This window comes from Aquarana catesbeiana, linkage group LG03, assembly GCF_042186555.1.
Source record: "Aquarana catesbeiana isolate 2022-GZ linkage group LG03, ASM4218655v1, whole genome shotgun sequence".
In the NCBI taxonomy this organism is placed as follows: Eukaryota; Metazoa; Chordata; class Amphibia; order Anura; family Ranidae; genus Aquarana; species Aquarana catesbeiana.
The window spans coordinates 320,536,065-320,560,161 of NC_133326.1; the positions used below are offsets into that span (position 1 = coordinate 320,536,065).

General features: G+C 44.0%; 1 protein-coding gene across 3 annotated transcripts in view; it reads right to left on the bottom strand.

The window, feature by feature from the left end:
* Positions 1-1,580: 1,580 nt before the first annotated feature.
* LOC141132234 (oocyte-specific histone RNA stem-loop-binding protein 2-like) overlaps positions 1,581-24,097 on the bottom strand; it is a 104,524-nt gene continuing 82,007 nt past the window's right edge. For all 3 annotated transcript variants that reach the window (XM_073620424.1, XM_073620425.1, XM_073620422.1), the window contains 3 exons: positions 12,372-12,509; positions 3,939-4,029; positions 1,581-2,956 (listed from right to left, as the gene is read on the bottom strand). In XM_073620424.1, coding sequence (XP_073476525.1) covers positions 2,837-2,956; positions 3,939-4,029; positions 12,372-12,509 — 349 coding nt within the window. In that variant the 3' untranslated portion in view covers positions 1,581-2,836. The remainder of the gene's footprint in view (positions 2,957-3,938; positions 4,030-12,371; positions 12,510-24,097) is intronic.

A 24,097-nucleotide genomic window follows, 5' to 3' on the forward strand; every position in this document is an offset into this window, starting at 1 on the left:
CCCATAACACACCTTTGTCTTAGAGGTCTACATTCTACATAAAAAAGGAGCAAGGGAGTCACCTTTGTACAGCAGCATTGGCAGCCTGGAGGGGAACCAAATGCAATGTTTTTGGTAGCTAGAGACCATGTGATCTAGTGTTAATTTACCACTTCCATACCGGAAGTTTAAATTGGTATCTTTTGCTAGGAAGAAAAAAAAAAAAAAAAAAAAAAAAAAAAAAAAAAACACAACTCAGAACCCCCAAACCTATATGGTTTTTAGCAGAGAAAAAAAAAAAGTGGCAGCTATTGCAACTTTTTATATCATGAACCACAAAAAAAAAACCCAGTAAAGTTAGCCCAATTTTTTTGTATTATGTGAAAGATTTTACTGTAAGTAGATTCCCAACATGTCATGCTTTAAAATTGCGCATGCTTGTGGAATAGCGCCAAACTTTGGTACTTAAAAATCTCAATAGGCGACGCTTTAAAAATGTTACAGGTTACCAGTTTAGAATTACAGAGGAGGGGCTAGAATTGTTGCTCTAACGCACGTGGCAATACCTCACATGTGTGATTTGAATGCCGTTTACATATGTGGGCACGACTTGTGCATGCATTCGCTTCTGTGCTTATTTTTGATTCTTTGATCAAATTTTTGATCACTTTTATTCCCATTACAAGGAATGTAAACCTCCCTTGTAATATGAATAGTGCATGACAGGTCCTCTTTATGGGGGGAGATGTGGGGTCAATAAGGCTCCACGTCTCTCCTTCAGGCTGGAAAGACCAAGATAAAAAAAAAAAACCCTGTCTCGGCCTTTCCAGCCTCGTCATCAGCATGGTTTACTTCTGCTGGCCTGGACATGTTACAACATCGTGCCCGGGCCTCCAAGGGTCATAGAGATGACTGGGGACCATCTGATCACCGCAAATCCCTATGATCAATGTCCGGTGGCAGATTCCTTCTCTGGCACGGTCGAGCCGGTAGAAGCACCGGAGGGCGGCGAATGTCCCCTCCCACTGCCTGTAAGAATGCTCAAGTGGCTGAACTGCTGCCGCTATGATTGTTCTTACGGTGCACAGAATTGTCAGCTGAAAAGGATGAGGATATCTGAATGATGCCTGTAACTGCAGGCATCATTCAGATATCCCCACTCAAAGTCCAGGACATCATGACATCCTTGAGCTGGAAGTGGTTAAGTAACATTCCCCACACACTTGGCAGGGGAAATAAATGCCCACCATATCATTGGGGTTGATTTACTAAAGGCAAATAGACTGCACTCTGCAAGGGCATTTGCTCCAGAGCTTAACAAATGAGTTGAAGCTTCAGACTGCAGAGAATACCCAATCACAGGCAAGGAAAATTAACTGCATTTTTGTTTGCATCTCCCATGCACAGTGGGTTGGGTGCAACACATGACAATTGGTATTGGGTTAAAAAAAAACTGTAGAATGTTATAAAGCACATGGAACCATCTTCCCCATTTCATGCCCAGAAAAGCTTATCTGCTCAAATTACCTTTAAAAGCTCCTTCATACAGTATTTGCAAACCAGAGACCTGTATTTTTCAGCCAGAACATGAAGCATCTTGAAAATAAGATTTTATTTAAAAACTGAATGCATACAATCAATTGTACTGGTTTTAGAATTCCCAAGTAAATCTTGAATTTGGCATCCATGCAAAATACTTGACAAAACAAAGTAAATGCCTCAAAAGGCATCCCAATATGGAGTACCACACTGAAATCATTACAATGTTGACTTATTCCCCCAAATAATTCTGTTTGAAAAGGTTTTACTGTTGGTAGTGGTTTTAAATTACAGTACAGAGATTAACAGTAACTGATTAAGGGACAATCTTTCCACACATGTATCTACATTCCTGAGTTGACTTGCACATCAGCTTCTTCTATTTTTCACAGAACTTCAGCTACAAGAGCTCTGCATACAGGTATCAAGGTGCATCAACCATTGTGTAACACCCCCAGTCTAACATTACGCTTCACTTATGCTGCCGGATTTTCCATATATAGAAACTGCAGCAGTAAAGATAGACTCAGACACAAAGGTGGATGCAGACACTAGCAGGGCAAATTTTCCAAGATCGAAACTAGTTTGTGAACCAGTTATCCACCTATAAAAGCAAAACAGTGCATCCGTTAAGAGTGGAATACACTTGCAACTGCAATATTTTAAATAGTTGATTTAAGACAATCCCTGTTCTTGCAAAGCATCTACCAATGTCTTGGTAATACAGTTGATACATTTTCAATTTGTATCACTCAGTATTTATACAGTATGATACATGAACAAGATATTAACCATTATTACGGGTCACACATTGGAATCTTGCAATGTAGCTGAAACTCAGCTTATGCCTCACAAGCAGCATTACTGAACCTAGATATAATTTCACGCCACCACTCCACATACTTTAACAAGACATTTATAATTCAGATTAATGTGATCCATTATTGCACATACAAGACAGACTCCATTACAATTGTACATACATTCAGGTTCCATTTTAGAAGGAAAAGCAGAGTAGTGCTTACATAATTCACAGATTTGTTTTTTTATACTAAAGAAAAATGCCCACTGATCTGTATTTATAAAGTTACCATACCAGATATTTTACAATTTTTTTTGTGACATTTTAAATAAGCAATCTGAACGCTGCCCATAAATTACTATAGATAAATGATACCAAAAAGAATATTTTATATGGCATCTTTTTTACAATTGCCACCTAATAGTACAACTCACAAAATTAGCCCCTCTCCAACACAGAAAGTAGTATGGTTTAACGAGCCGATTTAAATCAATTTCCTCTTTTGCAAAAGACAATCTATTGCCCTATCCAATATGGATAATTGTAAGCCTGTGCAGGGTCATAGCTCTGCATCCAGTTGAAGAAAGTCTTAGTTGGATCTTCAGAAGGGCATGCCACATCAGGTACATCTGATATCTGTAAGAAAAGAAACACTTCAGAATGAGACAAAACTTGACATTTTTACTGTACTGTATATTAGCTAAATAGTACTGGTTGATACAGTTAAAGCACACATGCTTAACAAAACTATTCCCATAAATTAGCCCCCATGCACACTAGTTCATATTTAAGCTCCTAGCAGCACACCATTTTAGGCTAGAAGCACTTTTCAAGCTTCAGCTCCAAAAAAAGCCAGCCTAGGCTCAGGTATATCAATTATAGCTTTAACATCTTTGACAGTGCATTACAAGGTGACATAGTAAGTACATAAGTACACACATTAAAAACTAGAATAGGATTCCACTTTCAAACAACCACATGCACACACCATTTAAATAGCAAGTTATAAGAAATTCCTAATACAGAAGAGCCAATTGATGCCCCAGAAGAGTTTTAAGCCTGAGCCGGTGCACACGATGAGATTATCGGACGAATGATTGTCCTTTTTTGATGAAGGTTACTAAAGTTCAAAAATTCTCATACAACAGGATAAAAATTTGGAAAATGTAGTAAAGTGTTGCATATTCGTACGAAAACTGTACTGATTAAATTAAAAACGTACGATCTGGTATCGTACGAGAAACATTTTTGTGTTTGTCCCTTCGGATAATTCCAGATGAAAGCTGTGCATAAAATGATCAGATTATCACGCGATCGCTTCAGAGCAGTATTGTGTGTGCGGGCCTTAAAACTGTCTCAGTATATATAAATGGGTCATTGTTAACAGGACCATCAAATCCTATATTTTTACTTTTCTATGCAGAGGGTAGATATCTGGTGCAGAACAGATCACTACTGAACCAGGTCAATTATTTAGCTAGTATAAAAGCTGCTGGATCAGAATGACAGCCAGTTCATTTGGAATAAGGATTGAAGGTATTAAACATGGCCTATTTGAAACACTTCTGCACAATATGGATACCAGATACTAAGCATTCCATTATAAGATCTTGCATACCTGCAGGTCAAATAGATCATCCTCCAAACCTTGAAAGGAACTCCAGGATTCCAACAAACTCTGCTTTGAGTCATCAAATGGCATTTCTTTCCTAAGGTGAAAGCATATCAATGGTATATTAAAAAAGGTGAAATTTAATTTAGCCCAAAGAAACATTTGCAGAATGCAGCCTGGACTTGAAAGCCTATACATTTATAAAATGTTTGTTGCCAAGTGATAGGCTTTAGCTTACAATGTTAATATAGTGTTTGGACTTGTTTGTTGAGTAGATATAGTGGGGTAGGCAGTGTTATGGAGGTAAAAAATAAAATAAGTACATTTTTTTTGCTAGAGAAGTGGATGATGTAATGATAGGCATTACATAATAAAGTGTAGAGTGAAAAGGTAATTTGTAACACCCCCCCAATTAGAACCCTGCTCTTCGAAGTGGTTGAGTGAGGGAATTGCACATGTGCATTGGTTTAGGTGATCTTTGGCAACAATGGAGGTATAGAGCAGCTCAGTTGGAGCCCCTGGAAGCACCAACGTGCCATACATAATTCTATAAATTGCTAACAGAAGACTCATGCTGCAGACATACTAGTTCTGGGAGACCAGTAATTTGTAGGAGACAGACCAGGGACAAGTTATGCAAGACTGCTAGAAAATCACTTTGCAAGACCCATGCTCAGGCAGAAACAACCAGGAAGTGCCCCTACTGTCTCAAATCCCAGCCAGAGATGAGGTTGTAAAAAAAAAAAAAAAAAAAAAAAAAAAAATCCTGGGATTGCTGAAAAGTAATCACTGATGGAACAGTGATGGTTTATTGTGATCTATACGGGTGTGGAGCATTAGTAAGGTTCACATCAAAAACACCAGAATGATGAAAAGAAAGGATCGGTAATTGAGACTGTCATGGTTGTTGGTGTCAAATGGGCTGGTTTCAGTATTTCCATAACCACTTCTAGGATTTTGGTGCACTCTCCAGAAATACTAAAATTTTATTCAGTTAGCTGTAGTTCTACAGATGGAATTAACTTCTAGGAACACCTTAATGAGGAAGGTAAGAAAATGGTCCTATAGGTTCACTCTGAAGAAAAGGCTGCAGTAACACTTTACAATTGGTCACTAGAAAAGCACTCAGAATGCATATCAAAACCTTCAGGCGGCTGGATTATCTACCTCAAAAACAAAGCTGGCTAGAACTAATTTGTGTGAGTTCATTCCACATTTTGACAGCTTACTGTGAAGAAGCCTTTTCATATGTGGAGTCTAAATCTCTTGTAAAGTGCCCCTAGTCCTTTGTACAGAAAAAAAGTGAACTACACCAAGTTCATTATATGGACCACTTCTGCATTTATATGTAGTGATCATATCCACTCATACAGCAGCAGGTGCAATCTCAGGATTCTGTAGACAGTCTGCATCTCGTACAGGCAGGCAGTTAATGGCGGGAAGGATTAATGAACTACCTAGGAGCGCTCATCAGTGATGAACAGGAGAAGTTTGAATTGACAGTGGGTCACAGCCAAGGGCTTGTTTGGGATTACTATTGTAGGCTTGTATGTCAATGGCGTCTCGAAGAGGATTGAGAGGATCTTTAACACTTCGATCCAGAATGTTTGCACCGTGGGACATTCCCACCAAATGTGCACATGAGTGCCAGGTGCAGTACAGCCTCGAAAACAATGTGGGGAATATTGGGGGGGGGGGGGGGGGGGGGATTTTCTAGATCCTTGCAGGGACCAGCTACCATCTGGTGAGCACTTTGTAGCTGGTTTCTAGAGCTACAATGTTGGGTTGAGGCATAGTTGCCTACCATATATGCACCCAATCAGCTGGATCAAGGGTTAGGCTAAGGTCACTTTCCCACTTGCTAGCGTATGCCGATGGAGGACATGGAATGTGTAGAGAAGGGCAGAGAGGTCTGAGATTAGACCAAGTATGTGGGGGCCCTTTTTGCAGGCCTGTTCAAAAGTGGTGAAGTGGGGGGTGGTGTGTAGGAGGAAAAAAAAAAAAGTTTTGAAAGCCCCAAAAAGGGAATGACTGAACAATTTGTAAAAAGGTGATGAGCCCATAGTAGGCCAGCCTGAGTCCAGGCCAAGGGAGGATGGGGGAAGACCAAGCTGGACAGAAGGAGGGATTGCGAATGAAGCATAGGAGATTGTAGTCTGAAGCAAAGTCTGTCCCAGATGGATAGGCTGTTTGGTGATGATGCGACGTTGCGTGGGTATTAGCCAAAAGGTGGTTAGCTGTAGGAGGGGGGGAGCTCGCAGTCCAGATTAGAGAGCTACCCATAGAAGTGTTCCCTAAGTGGCACAGTATTTAGGAAGTTGTGCAAGCTGCATGGCATAATTTTTGGTAAAGTTAGGCACACCAAGGCATCCGCTTGTATGGGGAGTGTAAAGAGTTAGTTTAGGTAGGCAAGGTTTAATTTTTTTCCCCCCATATGAAGTTTAAAAGGCTCTTTGCTGTAGAATACGCAGATAGGACAGGAAATGTATGGACAGTACATGAAAAAGGTAGAGGATTTTGGGGAGAATGGACATCTTGAGCCCCAGTATTCTGCCCATCCAAGCTAAGAGCAGGGATGACCATTTGGACAGAGCAAAGGTGCACTAGCATAGGAGGGTAGTTGGCTGAAAAGAGACCTGAGGGGTTAACCGTAAATTTGACACCTAGATGTGCAAGGTGGTCCAGGGGGATTGGACTGTAAGAATGGAGGAAGTGAAAGGTTTAGGCCCCTTTCACACTGGGGCGGTTTGCAGGCGTTATTGCTCTAAAAATACCGCCTGCAAACTGCCCCAAAACAGCCTCCGCTGTTTGTTCGGTGTGAAAGCCCGAGGGCTTTCACACTGAAGCGGTGCGCTGGCAGGAGAAGAAAAAATCTCCTGTCAGCCGCATCTTTGGAGCGGTGAAGGAGCGGTGTATTCACCGCTCCTAAATCGCTCCTGCCCACTGAAATCAATGGGACAGCGCGGCTATACGAGTGGTTTTAACCCTTTTTCGGACGCCAGCGGGGGGTTAAAACCGCACCGCTAGCGGCCGAATACCGCGGTAAAACAGCGCTGTTTTACCGCCGACGCCCCCTACCGCCCCAGTGTGAAAGGGGCCTTAGAGCTGTCAATTTGTGGGTTGACTTGTATGCCAGATAATTGTCCAAAAACGAGAGCGTGTAGAGTGTAGGTTTGGGGAGGAGATTAAGGGAGCGGTAAGGAAGATGAGGACATGGTCACTGAATAGACCGTTTATGCTGGTGTCCACCTAGTTCTAGACTTTGGATATTTGTGTTTGAGCAGATTAAAAAAAGTCAAGAGATTCAATCGCCAAGGTGAAAAGGAGTGGGGAAAGAGGGCAACCTTGACAGGTGCCTGGCTCAAATGGGGAAAGGGTCCAAACAGAAACTGGGAGTAGGGTACACAAGCTTTGAGGGTTCTGCTATAGGGCCGAGACCCATTGCAAAAACTGGGTGCCAAACCCCCAGCAGCATAGGATGGAGTGAAGATACGACCTGGATAACTTGTGAAATGCTTTGTGTATGTCCAGAGAAATGAAGTAGGACAGGATGCAGCAGGTACAGGGATGAACCCTGTCTGGTCTTTGTGAATAAGTGTGCCAATGAACAAGTTAAGGCAAGACGAAAGCACTTTGGCCAGAAGTTTGATATCTAGATTAACTTTCCCACTGGGCACTCTTACGCCCTTCCTAAACAGGCTAATATTTCAGCTTTCAATGCTCAGATTTTGAATGACAATTACTCAGACATGCAACACTGTACCAATATGAAATGTCCCCCCCCCCCCCCACAGAGCTTTTTGGTGGTATTTAAATTGCCACTGGGTTTTTTATTTTTTGCACTATAAATTAAAAAGACCGAAAATATTGTAAAAATGCATTTTTCTTAATCTTTTATAAAATTTTGCAAAAGAGTAATCTTTCTTCATAAATTTTGGCCAAAAGTTATACTGCTACATATCTAATCTATAGTTAAAAATAACCAAAATCAGTGTATATTTTATCTTTGTGAAAGTTAGAGTCTACAAGCTTTGGTGGCAATCATTGAAAATTTATCAAACCTGATGTACTGACGGCTTCTCATTTCTTGAGACACTAAGACCAGCTTCACACTGGGGTGGTTTTAGAAATAGCCTCTGCTAAGCACCTGAAAACTGCCTCCCATTCCAGTGTCTGCACACTGGAGTGGTGTGCTTGCGGGACGTTCCGAAAAGTCCTGTAAGTAGCATCTTTGGGCTGGGTTGGGAGCGCTATATTTAGTGCTCCCAAAATGCCCTGCCCATTGGAATTAATGGGCATGCCTTTCAAAGTGCCGCAAAATGGGACTTTACCTTTTTGGGGTAAAAAGCACCCCCGCTAGCAGCTGAAAAATGAGCAGCGCTTTAGCACGAGCAGCCAGCACTGTGTTAAAGCAGCCTTACAAGCTAGGAAAGTACAAATAACCCCCACATGACCCCATTTTGGAAAGTAGTCATTCCAAGGTATTTAGTAAGAGGCAAGGTGAGTTTGATGATGTAATTTATTTTTGTCACAAAATTGTCATGAACAGGTTATTTCTCACATGGCTTAAGCATACTTACAACTACGCCCCAAAAAACACAATTTGCTACTCCTGAGTATGGAGATACCACGTGTGAGACTTTCACAGCCAGGCCACATACAGTGGCCTAACATGTAGGGAACACCGCCAGGTGTTCTAGGGACACAAATTTCACATTTACATTTTTTGCCTACCTATTACACTTGAAGGCCCTGGCGCACCAGGACAATGGAAGTACCCATAAAATGACCCCATTTTGGAAAGCAAACACCCCATAACATAATCTAGGAGGCATAATGAGTCTTTTGAACATGTCAGTCATTTTTTTTCCACAAGTTTTTGGAAAAATGGAAAGAAAATGAAAAACCTCTTTTGTGCACACACACACAGTGGTCAATTTATAAGATATTTCCAAAACATAGCAAAAATTACACCCCCCAAAAAATTCTGCTACCCCTCCCAAGTATGGCGATACCACATGTGAGACTCACAGCCGGGCCACATACAGAGGCCCAACATGCAGGGAGCACTGTCAGGATGAGCCCTGAAGGGGCACGACGAGGCATAAATTGGCACAATATAACAAATATAGCAGCGCTGTAAATAAGAGTAAATACTGGTACTAGTGTTGATGGGACTAATTAGTTAGAACCCAATTTAAATGACTAACAGTTCTTGAAACCTAAATCAATAAGTGTTCGCTGGACAGTCCTAACACAGTGAACAAAGCCTAAATAAATATTGTGAAAAGACATAGTCTTTAAAGCAGGAAATGTAAAATAGAAAAAATTCCTCCACCGCACCACTGTGGTATCTAAAAATAAAATGCGCGCTTACCAAAAGGCAAGCACAAGGGGGCTTGCGACCTTAACCCGGTCAGGGCCTTTCATTGGATGGGCTTGTAGGAAACATACCACTTTATACAGCCAAAGAGTGATGATACAGCTAGTCCACCAGGTCACAGGAAATCACTCTTATCATGGAGATTAATAAAGGACTCCTAGCTGAGGGGTTGTTCTCATTTAGGGGTACCCCGGGAAAAGAGAGGGAAACATAGCGTAATCCTGGTTTTGAGATTAAAAGAATTAAAATAACACTTACAGTGTAGCAGATACAGATAAGCATAGGAAGCCGGCCAAAAATTATCACCCGTCCTGCAGACGGTAGATGCAGCACGTCCGACGCACGTTTCGTCACACTCCGACGTCGTCTGGGGCACCAGACGACGTCAGAGTGGGACGGGTGATAGTTTTTAGCCGGCCGCCTTCCTATGCTTATTTGTATCTGCTACACTGTAAGCGTTATTTTAATTCTTTTAATAAATCTCAAAACCAGGATTACGCTATGTTGTTTCCCTCTCTTTTCCCGGGGTACCCCTAAATGAGAACAACCCCTCAGCTAGGAGTCCTTTATTAATCTCCATGATAAGAGTGATTTCCTGTGACCTGGTGGACTAGCGGTATCATCACTCTTTGGCTGTATGAAGTGGTATGTCGTTTCCTACAAGCCCATCCAATGAAAGGCCCTGACCGGGTTAAGGTCGCAAGCCCCCTTGTGCTTGCCTTTTGGTAAGTGCGCATTTTATTTTTAGATACCACAGTGGTGCGGTGGAGGAATTTTTTCTATTTTACATTTCCTGCTTTAAAGACTATGTCTTTTCACAATATTTATTTAGACTTTGTTCACTGTGTTAGGACTGTCCAGCGAACACTTATTGATTTAGGTTTCAAGAACTGTGTTAGTCATTTAAATTGGGTTCTAACCAATTAGTCCCATCAACACTGGTACCAGTATTTACTCTTATTCACAGCACTGCTATATTTGTTATGTTGTTGTATTAGTGTGTGTATCTCACATAGAGTGGCTGCTTTTGTTATTATGTAGTTTTTTCTCACCAAGTTATTTTCATCACTATTTTGGTTATTCAATATTTCACGAACAGGTACCCTTTTTGGGTGCACTACAGAGCGGTATTCCTCTTACTATAAATTGGCACAGATCGTGGGCACTCCAGAGACAGCCCACTTGCGCTGCTGCACTGGCTCTCTCCTTACACATTGTACCAATCACGTTTGAGGAGAGCTGGACTGGACATGTGCTGGTTTGACAAGCGATTGCTCCGTCATTGGATGGAGTGATCACGTGGTAAAGGGCAACTGTCATTGACCCTTTACCACAATTCTTGATGCGCTGGGTCCAAGAGAACCTGGCGATTACGGACTCTTACGGGTGGGGCGCATAAGAACGTCTCTAGACTCCCTTTTTAAAGGAGTAATACCTTAAAAAGAAAAAAAATATATAGAAGTGATGTGCTCGAGGACTAGTGGTGGGGAGCAGTGAACAGTCTCTGGGACTGTAACAACCTATAAAAAGATACAGAATGTAGTACAGTAATGATAAATCTCAGTGCATATAACAGGCATCCCAAACCGATGGCTAGGGAACCTCCATGGGCTATAAGGTAGTAGGCTTGCCCTGGGAGGTAATGTAGTAGGTAGTGTTAAACTATGGGGCGCAACATCAAAGATAAACCACTAAGCAAGAATGAGCCCAAGTTAGAGGCATGGCAGCCCCTAGGTCTAGATAGAAATGCAAAATACGGCAAACTAGCGGTAATATAAAGAAAACATATGGAAACGTAGTAGGTGGCAGTCAAGATGTTTTAGGTGATTGCAGTAGCTAGGGTGAGCCTGGTTCTCCGTACCCAACTTGGCCGGTGAGGAGAGCAAGGCTTTAGGGAGCCACAAAGAAATAGTTTGAGGGGTCAAGGGCTGTGGATGCCTTGGATGTAAAGGGGGGCCGAGGTCTTAGTGAAGGAGGAATAGAGAACATCTCCGTGGGAGGAGAGATCACAGTCAAAGCAACCAGAGTCCTTGAGTCACCCAAACAATACAATACTGCTAGCAATAAACCATTACAAGTGGAGAAGGAACAGTACAAGGGGAAGGAGGGTTGTGAAGGGGAGGTGGAGGGCAAGGGGTAGTGGATGGAGGTGGAAAGGGTAAAGGCAGAGGAGATGTAGGCATGGAGCTAGCAGAAAAACCGCATTGGTTACAGGCCTGTAAGAATAAATTCTCCTCACAGATAATTTATAGTTCCTCAGCATGGGTGCCTGTAAGGAGATCATGTTCATCCATCCTCTGCTCCAACACTGAGGTGCAGATGACCACTTCACAAATTTCATGTGTCAGTTTTTCTGTGATGATATCTGAGGTTAACGGCTCTTGTGAGCATTTGCTGAAACTGATTGAGCAGGTCTGGTTGTGTTTTCATGGAAAGCCAGGGGGTAAATGTCAAACTGTCAGACTCCTTCAGCAGCTGCTGCAGGGAGCCAGGTCAGCTCTGGTGTGTGGCACACGGGGTAGAGGGCCGAGAAGATGGAGGCGCGGCCTTCTTGGACGATGTCCTGGCCAGGACATCTTAGCTTAACGCCATAGTAAACCATCGTGGGTGGTAGCCGCAGTTCCTGGCTTTGTGTAGTCAGCGGGTGGCTCAGATTCGGTGCTGCAAGGCTGTTTAGTCCTGGGAGATGGCGTACTACGCAAGCATGACTAGCTTGGACAGGTTCATGCATATGCCCCCATGGCATCTTTTTAAAAAAAGCACCACTTCCAATGACGTTAAAAAGGTAAACTGACAACACAGTGCCTTAGTTTCAAGACTTTTTACCCACTAGCTGACCAGCATAAAACAGCAAGTAAAGGTCTCCCACCTACATTCTTATCGCACCCACATTAACACTACACTCCTCACCATGCTAACAATCTTTCCTTGTGCCCTAGGTCAATTGCTCTTGCAACACCCTTTGATCAAATAGCAAGTTAAATAACCACGTTAACATTGAAAAAACAAAGAAGGGCATTTTTAATGGTAAACATGCATAGGAGTGGGAGACTTACTCAAATGATAGCTCTTCAGGGGGATCCCAAGCATGAAGAGCACGCCTCCAAAGTTTGATCTGTGTGTCCCATGACCGCCGACTATATTTCTTATATTTGTTGGGTGTACGAGGGTGAATTCCTGGCTCCCTTTCAGATCTGCATAAACAAAATCACACATTATAATAAAACCTGTCAACTAACTCGAGACCTGTCCCTAAAGGGAATCTGAGCATTGAACTCTGTTTAGCCATTAATAAGAAAATCTGCATAAGCCATGAGATGCTGAAGCCTACACAGCACTATGGACTTTTGGGTAAGTGTAGGCTAACGCTATAAGCTACGTACTCCTCCACATATACTAGATATGATGAATACAGTCTCACCCTATGCAGAGATTTTCTAGCTGGTGGTACAACAGTCTAAGCAGCAGTAGAAAGTCACTGGGGAAAAGTACAGCTCCAGTACAAGTCAAAAGAAGGTTCAGATGGCTCACTCACATGCAGACAGGAATGTGACAGTTTACACTGCAGTAGCCTCTTCAGAGGTGACCTTTTCCATTTCTAATTGAGCATTCAAAGACTCAGGTTAACCATTTTAAAATATTGTTTTAGGATACATTCACTCTTTCATATTGACCAGAATGTACATGCGACAGCCTAGTTAGCTCCCACAGATAATTGAAGCCATTCATTTAACCGCTATGCAGAAATCACCTGCAAGTGATCTGCCCTGTCTGGGGTTCTCACGTGTACATGCTGCCAGTCCAATTTGCAGGTATAAATGTGGCCTTAATGAAAGGAAAACTGCAAGAATTTTTTTTTTTTTTTTAAAAAACCTCACACTTAAAAAGTAGAGTCTGCGGGGTCTTTGGTTCAATGCAGAGCAAGTGCAATATGATGTAGCAGAGTCTCTGGCCGTCAAAATCATTCCACATCTGTGGCAGTGTTAATATAAATAAGAGCTCAGAGCTGCTAATGCAACAGCTGTTTCTTGACCATGTAGCATGGGTGGCCACCCTTTGGCCCTCCAGCTGTTGCGGACCTACAAGTCCCATCATGCCTCTGCCTTTGGGAGTCATGATTGTTTAACTGACAGCCTTGCAATGCCTCATGGGACTTAGTTCTGCAAACAGCTGGAGGGCCACAGGTTGAGCACCCATGATGTAGAGGGTCTCAGAATTCTACCCAATCAAGGGGTCTGAGGGTTATGGTGGAGATTAAAAGGGATTGTAATGTTTATTTTATTTAAATAACAAACATGTTCCACTTACCTCCTCTGTGCAAAGGTTTCGCAGAGTAGCCCCAATCCTCTTCTGGGGTCCCCCCCCATGGCGCTCCTGGCTCCTCTTGAGTACCCCCTCCGACAGCCGCTTTCCAAAGGGGCACTTGTGCGGGCACGCTCCCGAGTCCTGCTGCTGTGTCCATTGACACAGACAGCAGGACTCGGGCTCGTCACCTGTGTCACTGGATTTGATTGACAGCAGCTGCTATCTATCCAATGAGGACTCGAGACAGCGACTGGACCTGCGGTGCTCGCCCCTGTCACTGGAACAATCGGCTCTAGCAATATTGGGAATAATTTCAGATGGAGTTCTACCTGTAGAGATGTATGTAATATGGACTAGATCTCTATCTAGCTCGTAGACTCATTTTACAAAAGTGGATTGCCAATAACCCGCCAACCCATAAGCAATGGGTAACAAAATGGATATATTAAGAAAAGATTGGCATATAAACAGGGGTCCCTCAAAAGTTTAATAAAATATGGTACTATTGGCTTAAAATCGAGTAAATTTATTGTACGATGGCTCATGTGGAGGGGTTGGTGAGAGAGGGGGGGGGGGGGGGGATTGAATTATAACAAATCAAGAAGTTGAGAATTGTACAATATAAATGGAATTGGAAATCAAGGAGGTGTATGTTGTTGGTTTGTTTGTCTTGTTTGATTCTCAATTTTTTTTCTCTTTTTTTCTTGTATATATGTATATTTACAAACAAAATGATGGTAATTGTCTATGTTTGTTTCTTTGCTAAAATCTTTGTATGGAATAAGCATAACTTTTTTTCTCTTTTAAATCAAAGGGGGGTCTGGCCGGGGGTGCTGCAGCACATAAGGTTTGTCACCTTAATGCATAGAAGGCATTAAGGTGAAAAACCCTGAGGGTTTACAACCCCTTTAAGCTCAGACATGCCCTTAATACCAACTATTCTAAATGCATCCATTTTGACCCGACGAGCTTTCAGAATGAAGTTAGCAGAATGAAGTTACGATTTATTAGATCTAAAATATGATCTAGAGCTTATCTGTATATTTTAGAAGGTCTAATGTCTGATTAGCCCTCTGGACTTTACAATACAGTCTTGGTTGGTGTCCAATTGGCATCTTCTACATCTGTGTAACCACTTTTCATGAAGATAGCTCCATTAGAGCAGGAATAGTGTTGGACTCTGGGAGATCAGTTCAAGTCAAAACAGGTTACTACACCCAGTCTTGACAAATACGTATTCCTCATTCTCCAGACTGGTTTACAACAGGGTCTTATTAAAGTTTGAGGATCCTTGGCTTTACCGTTTGTCTCTGCATTCCAAACAACCTCTGTTTTTCATCAATTCTGTCTTAAGCTGGTTTAAGTATGGCATGGTTTAAAGTGGTTATAAACCTAAAACATGAATTATAATCAAAGCACATCCTTCTGTATTGTGTAGTTGTCTATCCAAAACTGATTCTCTGCTGCCTCCTTCCTCCATTGTCTGTGCGAGTAACTTGACAGATTTTCCAAAAAAGAAAAAAGTTCATAGGGAGGGAACCTACAGCACACTGCAGGTGACCAAATCCTCAGCTCTGCATGTGGTGTACTGTGTGAAGGGGGTGTGTCCTCTCTCCAATCAAGGCTCAGAGCTCCCCTTACTGTTATCACTGATACTTCAGATCCCTGCACTCTGCTGCTAGAGTTGAGAAAAAAAAATATATACTTTTGATCTGTTTTTTTGAAAAATCTAAACTAAAATAAACAGCTTCAATTTATGCGGGAGGATTTGTTTCATCTCCATCACCTGATGCTAGCAATGTCACTGGGTATACAGTATGTGAGGGTTTTCAACCACTTGAAGCACAGATTAAGGCCTTTTTTGGCATAATTCCCTTATTTTTCACCTGACAAAATCGGGTCCCTTTCCATGTACTCACCATGAGAAATTGCCAACTTGGGAGGGACAGGAAATGGTCAAGGCTAGAACAACGCCTTCCACAGTGTTAAATGGCAGAAAAGGACAACATCAGGAAAGTAATACGGCCATGCTTTTCTATTTCATGGTGACTACATGGAAAGAAGAAAAAACAGTATGAGGTCATCTGTTTTCCCACAACATCCCAAAGTGGCGCTGTGGCCTGTGAGGGAACTTTATATCATTTTTCATCCAAAGGATGCCTCCCGATCTACTGCTGTAGAACTACCTCAAACCTGTAGTGCAAAAGAAGTTTAAAAAAAAAAAATTAAAGTTACGCTTACCGGTAACATCTTTTCCAGTAGTCTTTCAGGACAGCCACCTTGAGACCTTGGCTCCTCTTCCTGGGAAACACTGTGCCAGCCCCCATAAATTGACACCTCCCCCTGTCAGCCTCAGTTTTTTCTAGAGCACCTCCAATTAGCTGGGGAGACACAAGAACACGTTAACATACTATCACATTACTATTGTGCCCTTTTTTAGGTCTTCCTCAAGACCTCCCAAAAATTCGGGTGGGTACTAGGGCTGTCCTGAAAGACTACTGGAAAAGACGTTACCGGTAAGCGTAACTTTAAATTTTCCCTCCTAGTCTTTCAGGACAGCCACCTTGAGAGGCTAGACGAGCAGTTACCACTTAGGGTGGGACAACAGCTTGCAATACCTTTCGCCCAATGATTGCTCACTTGCCGATACCAGATCCACTCTGTAGTGTTTCACAAATGTGGTGAAACTGGACCATACGGCTGCCTTGCAAATCTGCTCTGGCGTTGCTCCAGCTCTTTCCGCCTGTGCAGCTGCCATAGCTCTGGTAGAGTTTTAATTCCCATGGGGACTTCTCTACCCGCTAGCCTGTAGGCCTGACTAATAGCTATTCTGAGCCATCTGGCAATGGTGCGTCTAGACGCCTTCTGTCCCTTTCTTGCTCCTCAAAAAGAAATAAAGAGAGTCTGACTTTCTAAAACTCTTCGTCAGCTATTTGTAGGATACATCTGACGTCTAAAGTATGAAACCTAAACTCCCTTTCACTTGAGGGATTAGGACAAAAAGTTGGCAAAATTACCTCCTGGCTTCTATGGTATTTCGAAGACACCTTCGGTAAAAAAGACGGGTCAGTCTTAAAAACTACTATCCGAAAACACAACACAAAAAGGGGGGTCTAATTGAAAGGACTTCTATTTCACTGACCCTCCTGGCTGTGGTTACAGCCACCAAAAAAACAGCCTTATACGATAGGTCCTTTAGAGTACACTCTTCTAAAAGCTCGAACGGGGGTTCTGTCATAACCTGCAAGACCAGGGAAAGGTCCCACTTAAGGAAGGACCCTGCACTGGTCTCTGTCTTGAAAGGGCTCTGAAAAAACTGACCACCCAGGAGTTGGTGGCCAGGGATTTCTCTAGGTACGCGCTAAGCGCTGACACTTGGCTTTTAAGGGTAATGATGGCTAACCCCTTATCAGCCCCGCATTGCAGAAACTCCAGGACAGTTATAGGGCTCTGCACTTTAAAAGAGTTTTGGCACCAAGCTCTAAAGCGCCCGCAAACCTTTTGGTAGATTCAGCGCGTCTCCTCCTTTTTACTATCAAGGATGGTGGATACCAGTTGTTCGGAAAAACCCTTGCTTCTTAGAATTTCTTCTTCAGAAGCCAGGCAGCTAAGTTCCAGCAGCCTACCTGGGGACAGAACTGGGCCCTGCGATAGGAGATCCTTTCCGTTTGGAAGGAGCCAGGGAGGTTCCACCGCAAACCGACCGAGGATCGAGAACTCTTGGTCCAGTAGGGAGCCACTAAAATTAGCGTGGCGTTTTCTACCTGGAATTTTCTTAGAACTGCTGGTAGAAGCACCGGAGGTGGGAAGACGTAGAAAACTCTGAAGTGCCAGCTTTGTGCTAGGGAGTCTACCCCTAGCGCGTTCTCCCACCTGCTGAGAAGAAATATGGGGTCTTTGTATTGCTTTTTGAGGCAAATAGGTCTACTTCTGGGAGGCCCCATCTCTTGACGGAGGTTGAAAACCTGATTGAGTACCCAGTCGGCCGCTCTCAGCTGTGTTCGGCTGAGAAAAAAAAAAAAAAAAAAATCGGCCACTATATTTTCCACTCCCTTCAGGAACACTGCTGAAAGGGAACAGCGCATTGGCTTCCACCCAGCCGAGGATCTCTGTGGCTAGGCTTAACAGAACCCTGCTTCTCGTGTCACCTTGCTTGTTTATATAAGCAATGACCGAAGAGTTGTCGGACCGTACCTGGATATGTTGTCCCAGTAGGTCTTCCCTGAAAGCTCTGAGTGCCAGTCCCACTGCTTTTAGTTCTTTCCGGTTGGAGGACCTTTTGAGCTCCTCCTTTTTCCATGTCCCCTGCGCCAACCGAGGTCCCAGATGTGCCCCCCAGCCTCTGCCACTTGCGTCCCTAATAATTACTATGGATACTGGAATAATCCACAGGCGCCCTTGTGACAGATTTATCTGCTTCCTCCACCACCAGAGGGACCTTTTGACCCGAGGAGGGATTGAAAGCAGGGTGTCTAAAGACTCTTGGCTATGGTCCCACACCTTTAGAATCAGTGCCTGCAGGGGACGGAAATGAAGGCCTGCCCACTGGACTGCCGGAATGGCAGACGTTAGTAGGCCTAGGGTTGACATGGCCACCCGTATTGATACCTGCCGATTGCTCTGAAGGCAGAATTTTCATAGCTTCAGAATTCTCTGGAGGGAGAAAAACTCAGCTGAGTAGAATCCAGCAGGTATCCTAGATAGGAAATCTGTTGAGCGGGAATAAGGCTGGATTTTTCCAGATTTAGTAGCCATCCTAGCCCTCTCAGGGTTGTCCTCGTTAGTTCCAGATCCCTGATTAGTTGCTCTGAGGATGGTGCGAAGAGAAGTAGATCGTCTAGGTATGCAATAATTGAAACCCCCGATTCGCAAAAAAGCCATGGCCTCTGCCATGACCTTCGTAAACACCCGGGGTGACGAGGATAGGCCAAATGGCGGCGCCTGAAACTGCAGATGAATAGTTTGGTCTTCTACCTTTACTGCCAGGTGCAGGAACTTTTGAAAGGCCCCCGCAATGGGGATGAGGTAAGCGTCTTTCAAATCCAGTGACACCATGTAACAGTTCTGGGGTAGCAACGCCCTGACTGAATATCGATTCCATCCGGAATCTTTTGTAAATAATCACTTTGTTCAGAGGTTTCAGGTTTAGAATTAATCTGTAACTCCCCGAGGGCTCTCACCACGAACATGTGTGAATAAAAGCCTGTCCCTTTTGGAACTCTGCACACTACATTCTGTTCTAGTTCCTTTAATGCCCCTAAGAGGGCTTCTGCCATACACCTGGGGAGAAGCGTTAAGCTTTGACGTGGAGGGGGCTCTGTAAATTCTAGACAGTACCCTCTTTGTATGATCCCCAGGATGAATTGGTTGGGGGAGATTACTTCCCATTGTGGAAGGAAGGCTCCCAATCCCCCCACACTGTGACCCCCGAGTCACTGGGCTGCTCAGGAGGGCGGAAAAAAAAAAAAATTGCTCCTTCGCCCTTACCCCTTTGGCGCCAAGTTTTTTTTCTCCTGTGTCTTGGGAGGCCTTTTTTGTGGACGAAACCCCCTCTTGGGTTGATTTGGGGGCTTTCGTTTCACTGGGAACGCCTTCTTATTGGCGGTACGGTCTAACACTGTCTCTAGACCTGGGCCGAAGAGCAGATCACCGGTCAGCGGAATGCCACAAAGTTTAATTTGAGGCATTGTCGCCTGGCCATGTTTTGAGCCAGAGGGCTCTTCTGGCTGAGTTGGCAAGTACGGCCGTCCTGGCTGACATGCGCACTGACTCAGCCGAAGCAGCGCTATATATGCTACGCCTCTTAGAATTGTTGGAAAGGACGACAAAATAGTCTCCTTTGCCGTACCTGCCTCAATATGAGCCTGGATTTGTGTAAGCCAGTGCTCGAGGTTTCGGCCCCCCACCGTGACTGCCATCTCTGGTTTCAGATTACCTAGAGTTGATTCCCAGGTCTTTAAACAGGGAATCAATTCTCTTGTCCATGGTATCTGTCAGAGCTCCAAGATCCTCGAAGGCCAGATCTGTGTGTCTGGACACTTGCGAGAATGCTGCGTCCAATCTGGGGTTCTTGTTCCAGATTGAGGCAGGATCGTCCGAAAAAGGGAATCTCCTTTTTAGGGACCCAGAAAAGAAGGGTTTCCGTTCGGGATCCTGCCATTCTTTTTTCACCGTATCTATTAGGTCTTCATGAACAGGAAATCTTTTTTCCTGTTCCTTTAAGCCCCTATACATCTGGTCATGGAGAGATAGGGTTTTTTGTCCTCCTGGATACCCAGGGTGGTGTAGATAGCCCCTAGGAGATCCTCTACCTCATCAAGGGACAACTTGTACCTTGAGGGCCTTCTGCACTCCCCGTCCCTACTCCCCCCCCCTCCGATTCATCCTGCGAACCGGAGGTAGCACTGTCTGGTTCCTCCCTAGCTTCCTCTCTGGAAGTGCCCGCCACTCCTTCTGCTGAAGTAGTGGCCCCTGGATGGGAAGATGCAGAGTCCTGTGCCAAAAGCGGGGTTGTATTCTGCGATGCAGGTGAGGGTTTAAGGGGAACCTGTAACCCTTCAAACAGGGTTTTAAAAGATTGGAAAGTTGAGGATAATTCCTTGACCGATGCTGCTAACCCTGACTCCTGTTCAGATGCTCTCTCATTAACTAATGCATCAATACAGTCCCTACATAGGACCTTTTTCCCAAGCCTCCCCTAGAGTATCTCTACAGGAGGCACATCTTCTCTTAGAGCTATGTGGGGATTTTATTCTCAGAAGATTTCTGAAAAACATGTAAAAAAAAAAAAAAACAAAAAAAAAAAAAAACAAAGACCAATCAATATCCCCACCAAACCTCACACAGAAATACAACCATGGGGAGAGTCAAGTTCCTCCTCAAAAATGAGGGGCCTGGTCTCTCGCCCCCCCCGCCCACCTAGAGGGATTCCTTCCCCTCCCCCCCTGCAGGAACCATAAGGGGGAGGGAGAGCCTAGGTAGAGGGAGAACCCTTCTCCAGGGTACCCTTACCTTAGGCTGGCATCGCTGAGCGCCATCTGAGCATCCGCTTCTGACATGCTGGTGGGCGGCCTGTGGAGTCTTCACACCGCCTGTGCAGTGAAACTCCTCTCCAGCCTGTGTACGGCCCTCTATCAGCACCGCGCGAACCAGAAGCCGCGGGTCAATGGACGCACATCCGCCCCCCCCGCTGGAAATGACGTCACCCGCCGTCCGACCCGCTCGGCTCCACTGCGGCCTGTACGCTGTACAGGGGGGACAGAGACGCCTCCTGCAAACAGCCCTGTAGCTGTGAAAGAGGGCCCTCCCCCAGACTTCCACCAGCGCTCGGCGAAGTGGGGGAGGTGGACGATATGTGGCTGGTAAGTAGCCTGCCGCTGCCACAGAGAACCCGTCTCCTGGATAGGGACTCTTAAAAATACAGCCCCCAGTCTCCCAGACTGCCTAGGCCTGGTTCCTAGCACAGTGTCTCCCCACCGGGGGGGAACACAAATAACTGAGGCTGGCAAGGGGAGGTGTAAATTTATGGGGGCTGGCACAGTGTTTCTCAGGAAGAGGAGGAGCCAAGGTCTCAAGGTAGCTGTCCTGAAAGACGGGGAGGGAAAAAAAAAACACTTTACTATGTAGTGCATCTGATACTTTGTAGCTAAGGCATCCCAAGCTCATGAGATAGAGATCGACCTGGTATAATGTTACTTTTGCTTCTCAAGAGACAACCTATTAATGCCTATGTAACTACAATAGATTGCCTGGGTAAGCTTTTTTTCCCCTGGAACTGAATGTATTTTTAGCTTTCCTCTAAAGCTTTGTGATCTGTAGGTACCTGAGCAAACATTATCACATCCAGTTTGTGAAGGTCTTTGTCCTCAAAAGGATTAGGATGAGAAGAGGGAATCATAAGATTAGTTGAGCGATGGAAATTAAACGCTACCTTTGGAATGCAGGAAGCATCCAAGAGGACAATCTTCCCCTGGAATATGGCAAGGTCTACGTTTTGAAAGCCTGAATATATCCCCCTCTTTCCATAGAGATGGCTAGGTCTGATTGTCAGGAATAGGAGAGGCTCAGTCAAGAGATTCAAAAGGTTTTCTTCAATCCTTTTAATACCCAGGAGAGATTTTAGGGAGGCGGTCTTCATAAATTGGGTGGCACAGTAGTGTAGTGGTTGGCACAGTGGTGTAGTGGATAGCACTTTCACCTAGCAGTAAGAAGGGTCGCTGGTTCGAAACCCAACCACGACACTATCTGCCTGGGGTTTGCATGTTCTCCCTGTGCCTGCATGGGTTTCCTCCCACACTCCAAAGATATGCTGGTAGGTTAATTAGATCATGTCTAAATTGTCCCTAGTATGTATGAATGCGAGTTAGGGACCTTAGATTGTAAGCTCCTTGAGGGTAGGGACTGATGTGAATGTACAATGTATACAGTGGGGACGGAAAGTATTCAGACCCCCTTAAATTTTTCACTGTTATATTGCAGCCATTTGCTAAAATCATTTAAGTTCATTTTTTCCTCATTAATGTACACACAGCACCCCATATTGACAGAAAAACACAGAATTGACATTTTTGCAGATTAAAAAAGAAAAACTGAAATATCACATGGTCCTAAGTAATCAGACTCTTTGCTGTGACACTCATATTTAACTCAGGTGCTGTCCATTTCATCTGATCCTTGAGATGATTCTACACATTCAAGTCCAGCTATATTTGATTATACTGATTGGACTTTATTAAGAAAGCCACACACCTGTCTATACAAGACCTTACAGCTCACAGTGCATGTCAGAGCAAATGAGAATCATGAGGTCAAAGGAACTGCCTGAAGAGCTCAGACAGAATTGTGGCAAGGCACAGATCTGGCCAAGGTTACAAAAACACTTCTGCTGCACTTAAGGTTCCTAACAGCACAGTGGCCTCCATAATGCTTAAAAGGAAGACGTTTGGGACGACCAGAATCCTTCCTAGAGCTGACCGTCTGGCCAAACTGAGCTATCGGGGGACAAGACCCTTGGTGAGAGAGGTAAAGAAGAACCCAAAGATCACTGTGGCTGAGCTCCAAAGATGCAGTCGGGAGAAAGTTGTAGAAAGTCAACCATCACTGCAGCCCTCCACCAGTCGGGGCTTTATGGCAGAGTGGCCCGATGGAAGCCTCTCCTTAGTGCAAGACACATGAAAGCCGCATGGAGTTTGCTAAAAAAAAAAAAAAAAAAACACACCTGAAGAACTCCAAGATGGTGAGAAATAAGATTCTCTGGTTTGATGAGACCAAGATAGAACTTTTTGGCCTTCATTCTAAGCGGTATGTGTGGAGAAAACCAGGCACTGCTCACCACCTGTCCAATACAGTCCCAACAGTGAAGCATGGTGGTGACAGCATCATGCTGTGGGGGTTTTTTTTAGCTGCAGGGACAGGACTGGTTGCAATCGAGGGAAAGATGAATGCGGCCAAGTACAGGGATATCCTGGACGAAAACCTTCTCCAGAGTACTCAGGACCTCAGACTGGGCCGAAGGTTTATCTTCCAACAAGACAATGACCCCAAGCACACAGCTAAAATAATGAAGGAGTGGCTTCACAACTGACTGTTCTTGAATGGCCCAGCCAGAGCCCTGACTTAAACCCAATTGAGCATCTCTGGAGAGACCTAAAAATGGCTGTCCACCAACGTTTACCATCCAACCTGACAGAACTGGAGAGGATCTGCAAGGAGGAATGGCAGAGGATCCCCAAATCCAGGTATGAAAAACTTGTTGCATCTTTCCCAAAAAGACTCATGGCTGTATTAGATCAAAAGGGTGCTTCTACTAAATACTGAGCAAACGGTCTGAATACTTAGGACCATGTGATATTTCAGTTTTTCTTTAGTAAATCTGCAAAAATGTCAACAATTCTGTGTTTTTCTGTCAATATGGGGTGCTGTGTGTACATTGAGGGAAAAAAAATGAACTTAAATGATTTTAGCAAATGGCTGCAATATAACAGAGTGAAAAATTTAAGGGGGTCTAAATACTTTCCATCCCCACTATGTAAAGCACTGCGTAAATTGATGGCGTTATACAAGTACCTGAAATAAATGAAAAACAAATAGTTTGATGTATGGATTGTCAGCCAAACAGAAGGAAGAATGCTGAAATTTTAACTTTATGGTGCTTGGATTTAGCACCAGGTCTAGCCCCAAGAAAATTTTAAAAGAAAAAATTTGGAGCACTCAAAGAATCGACCTTCTTACCCTTGAAAGTGGAGATTACTCTGGCAGGGACCTCCTTTTGAGGGTCCCAGCTTGAAAGCACCAGGCAGTCAGATTTTCCCTACTTTGGATGCAGATTTTTGTCCCTGAAAAAGGTCATATCTGCATGGGAGAATTGTTTTGAGTAAACCTCACTCTCCTGGGCCAGCAAGGACTCCCTCCCACTCCTCTCAGATTTTCCTTAACACCCTTGTTGAGAATGGGCAGAAGGGAAAAAAAAAAAAAAACA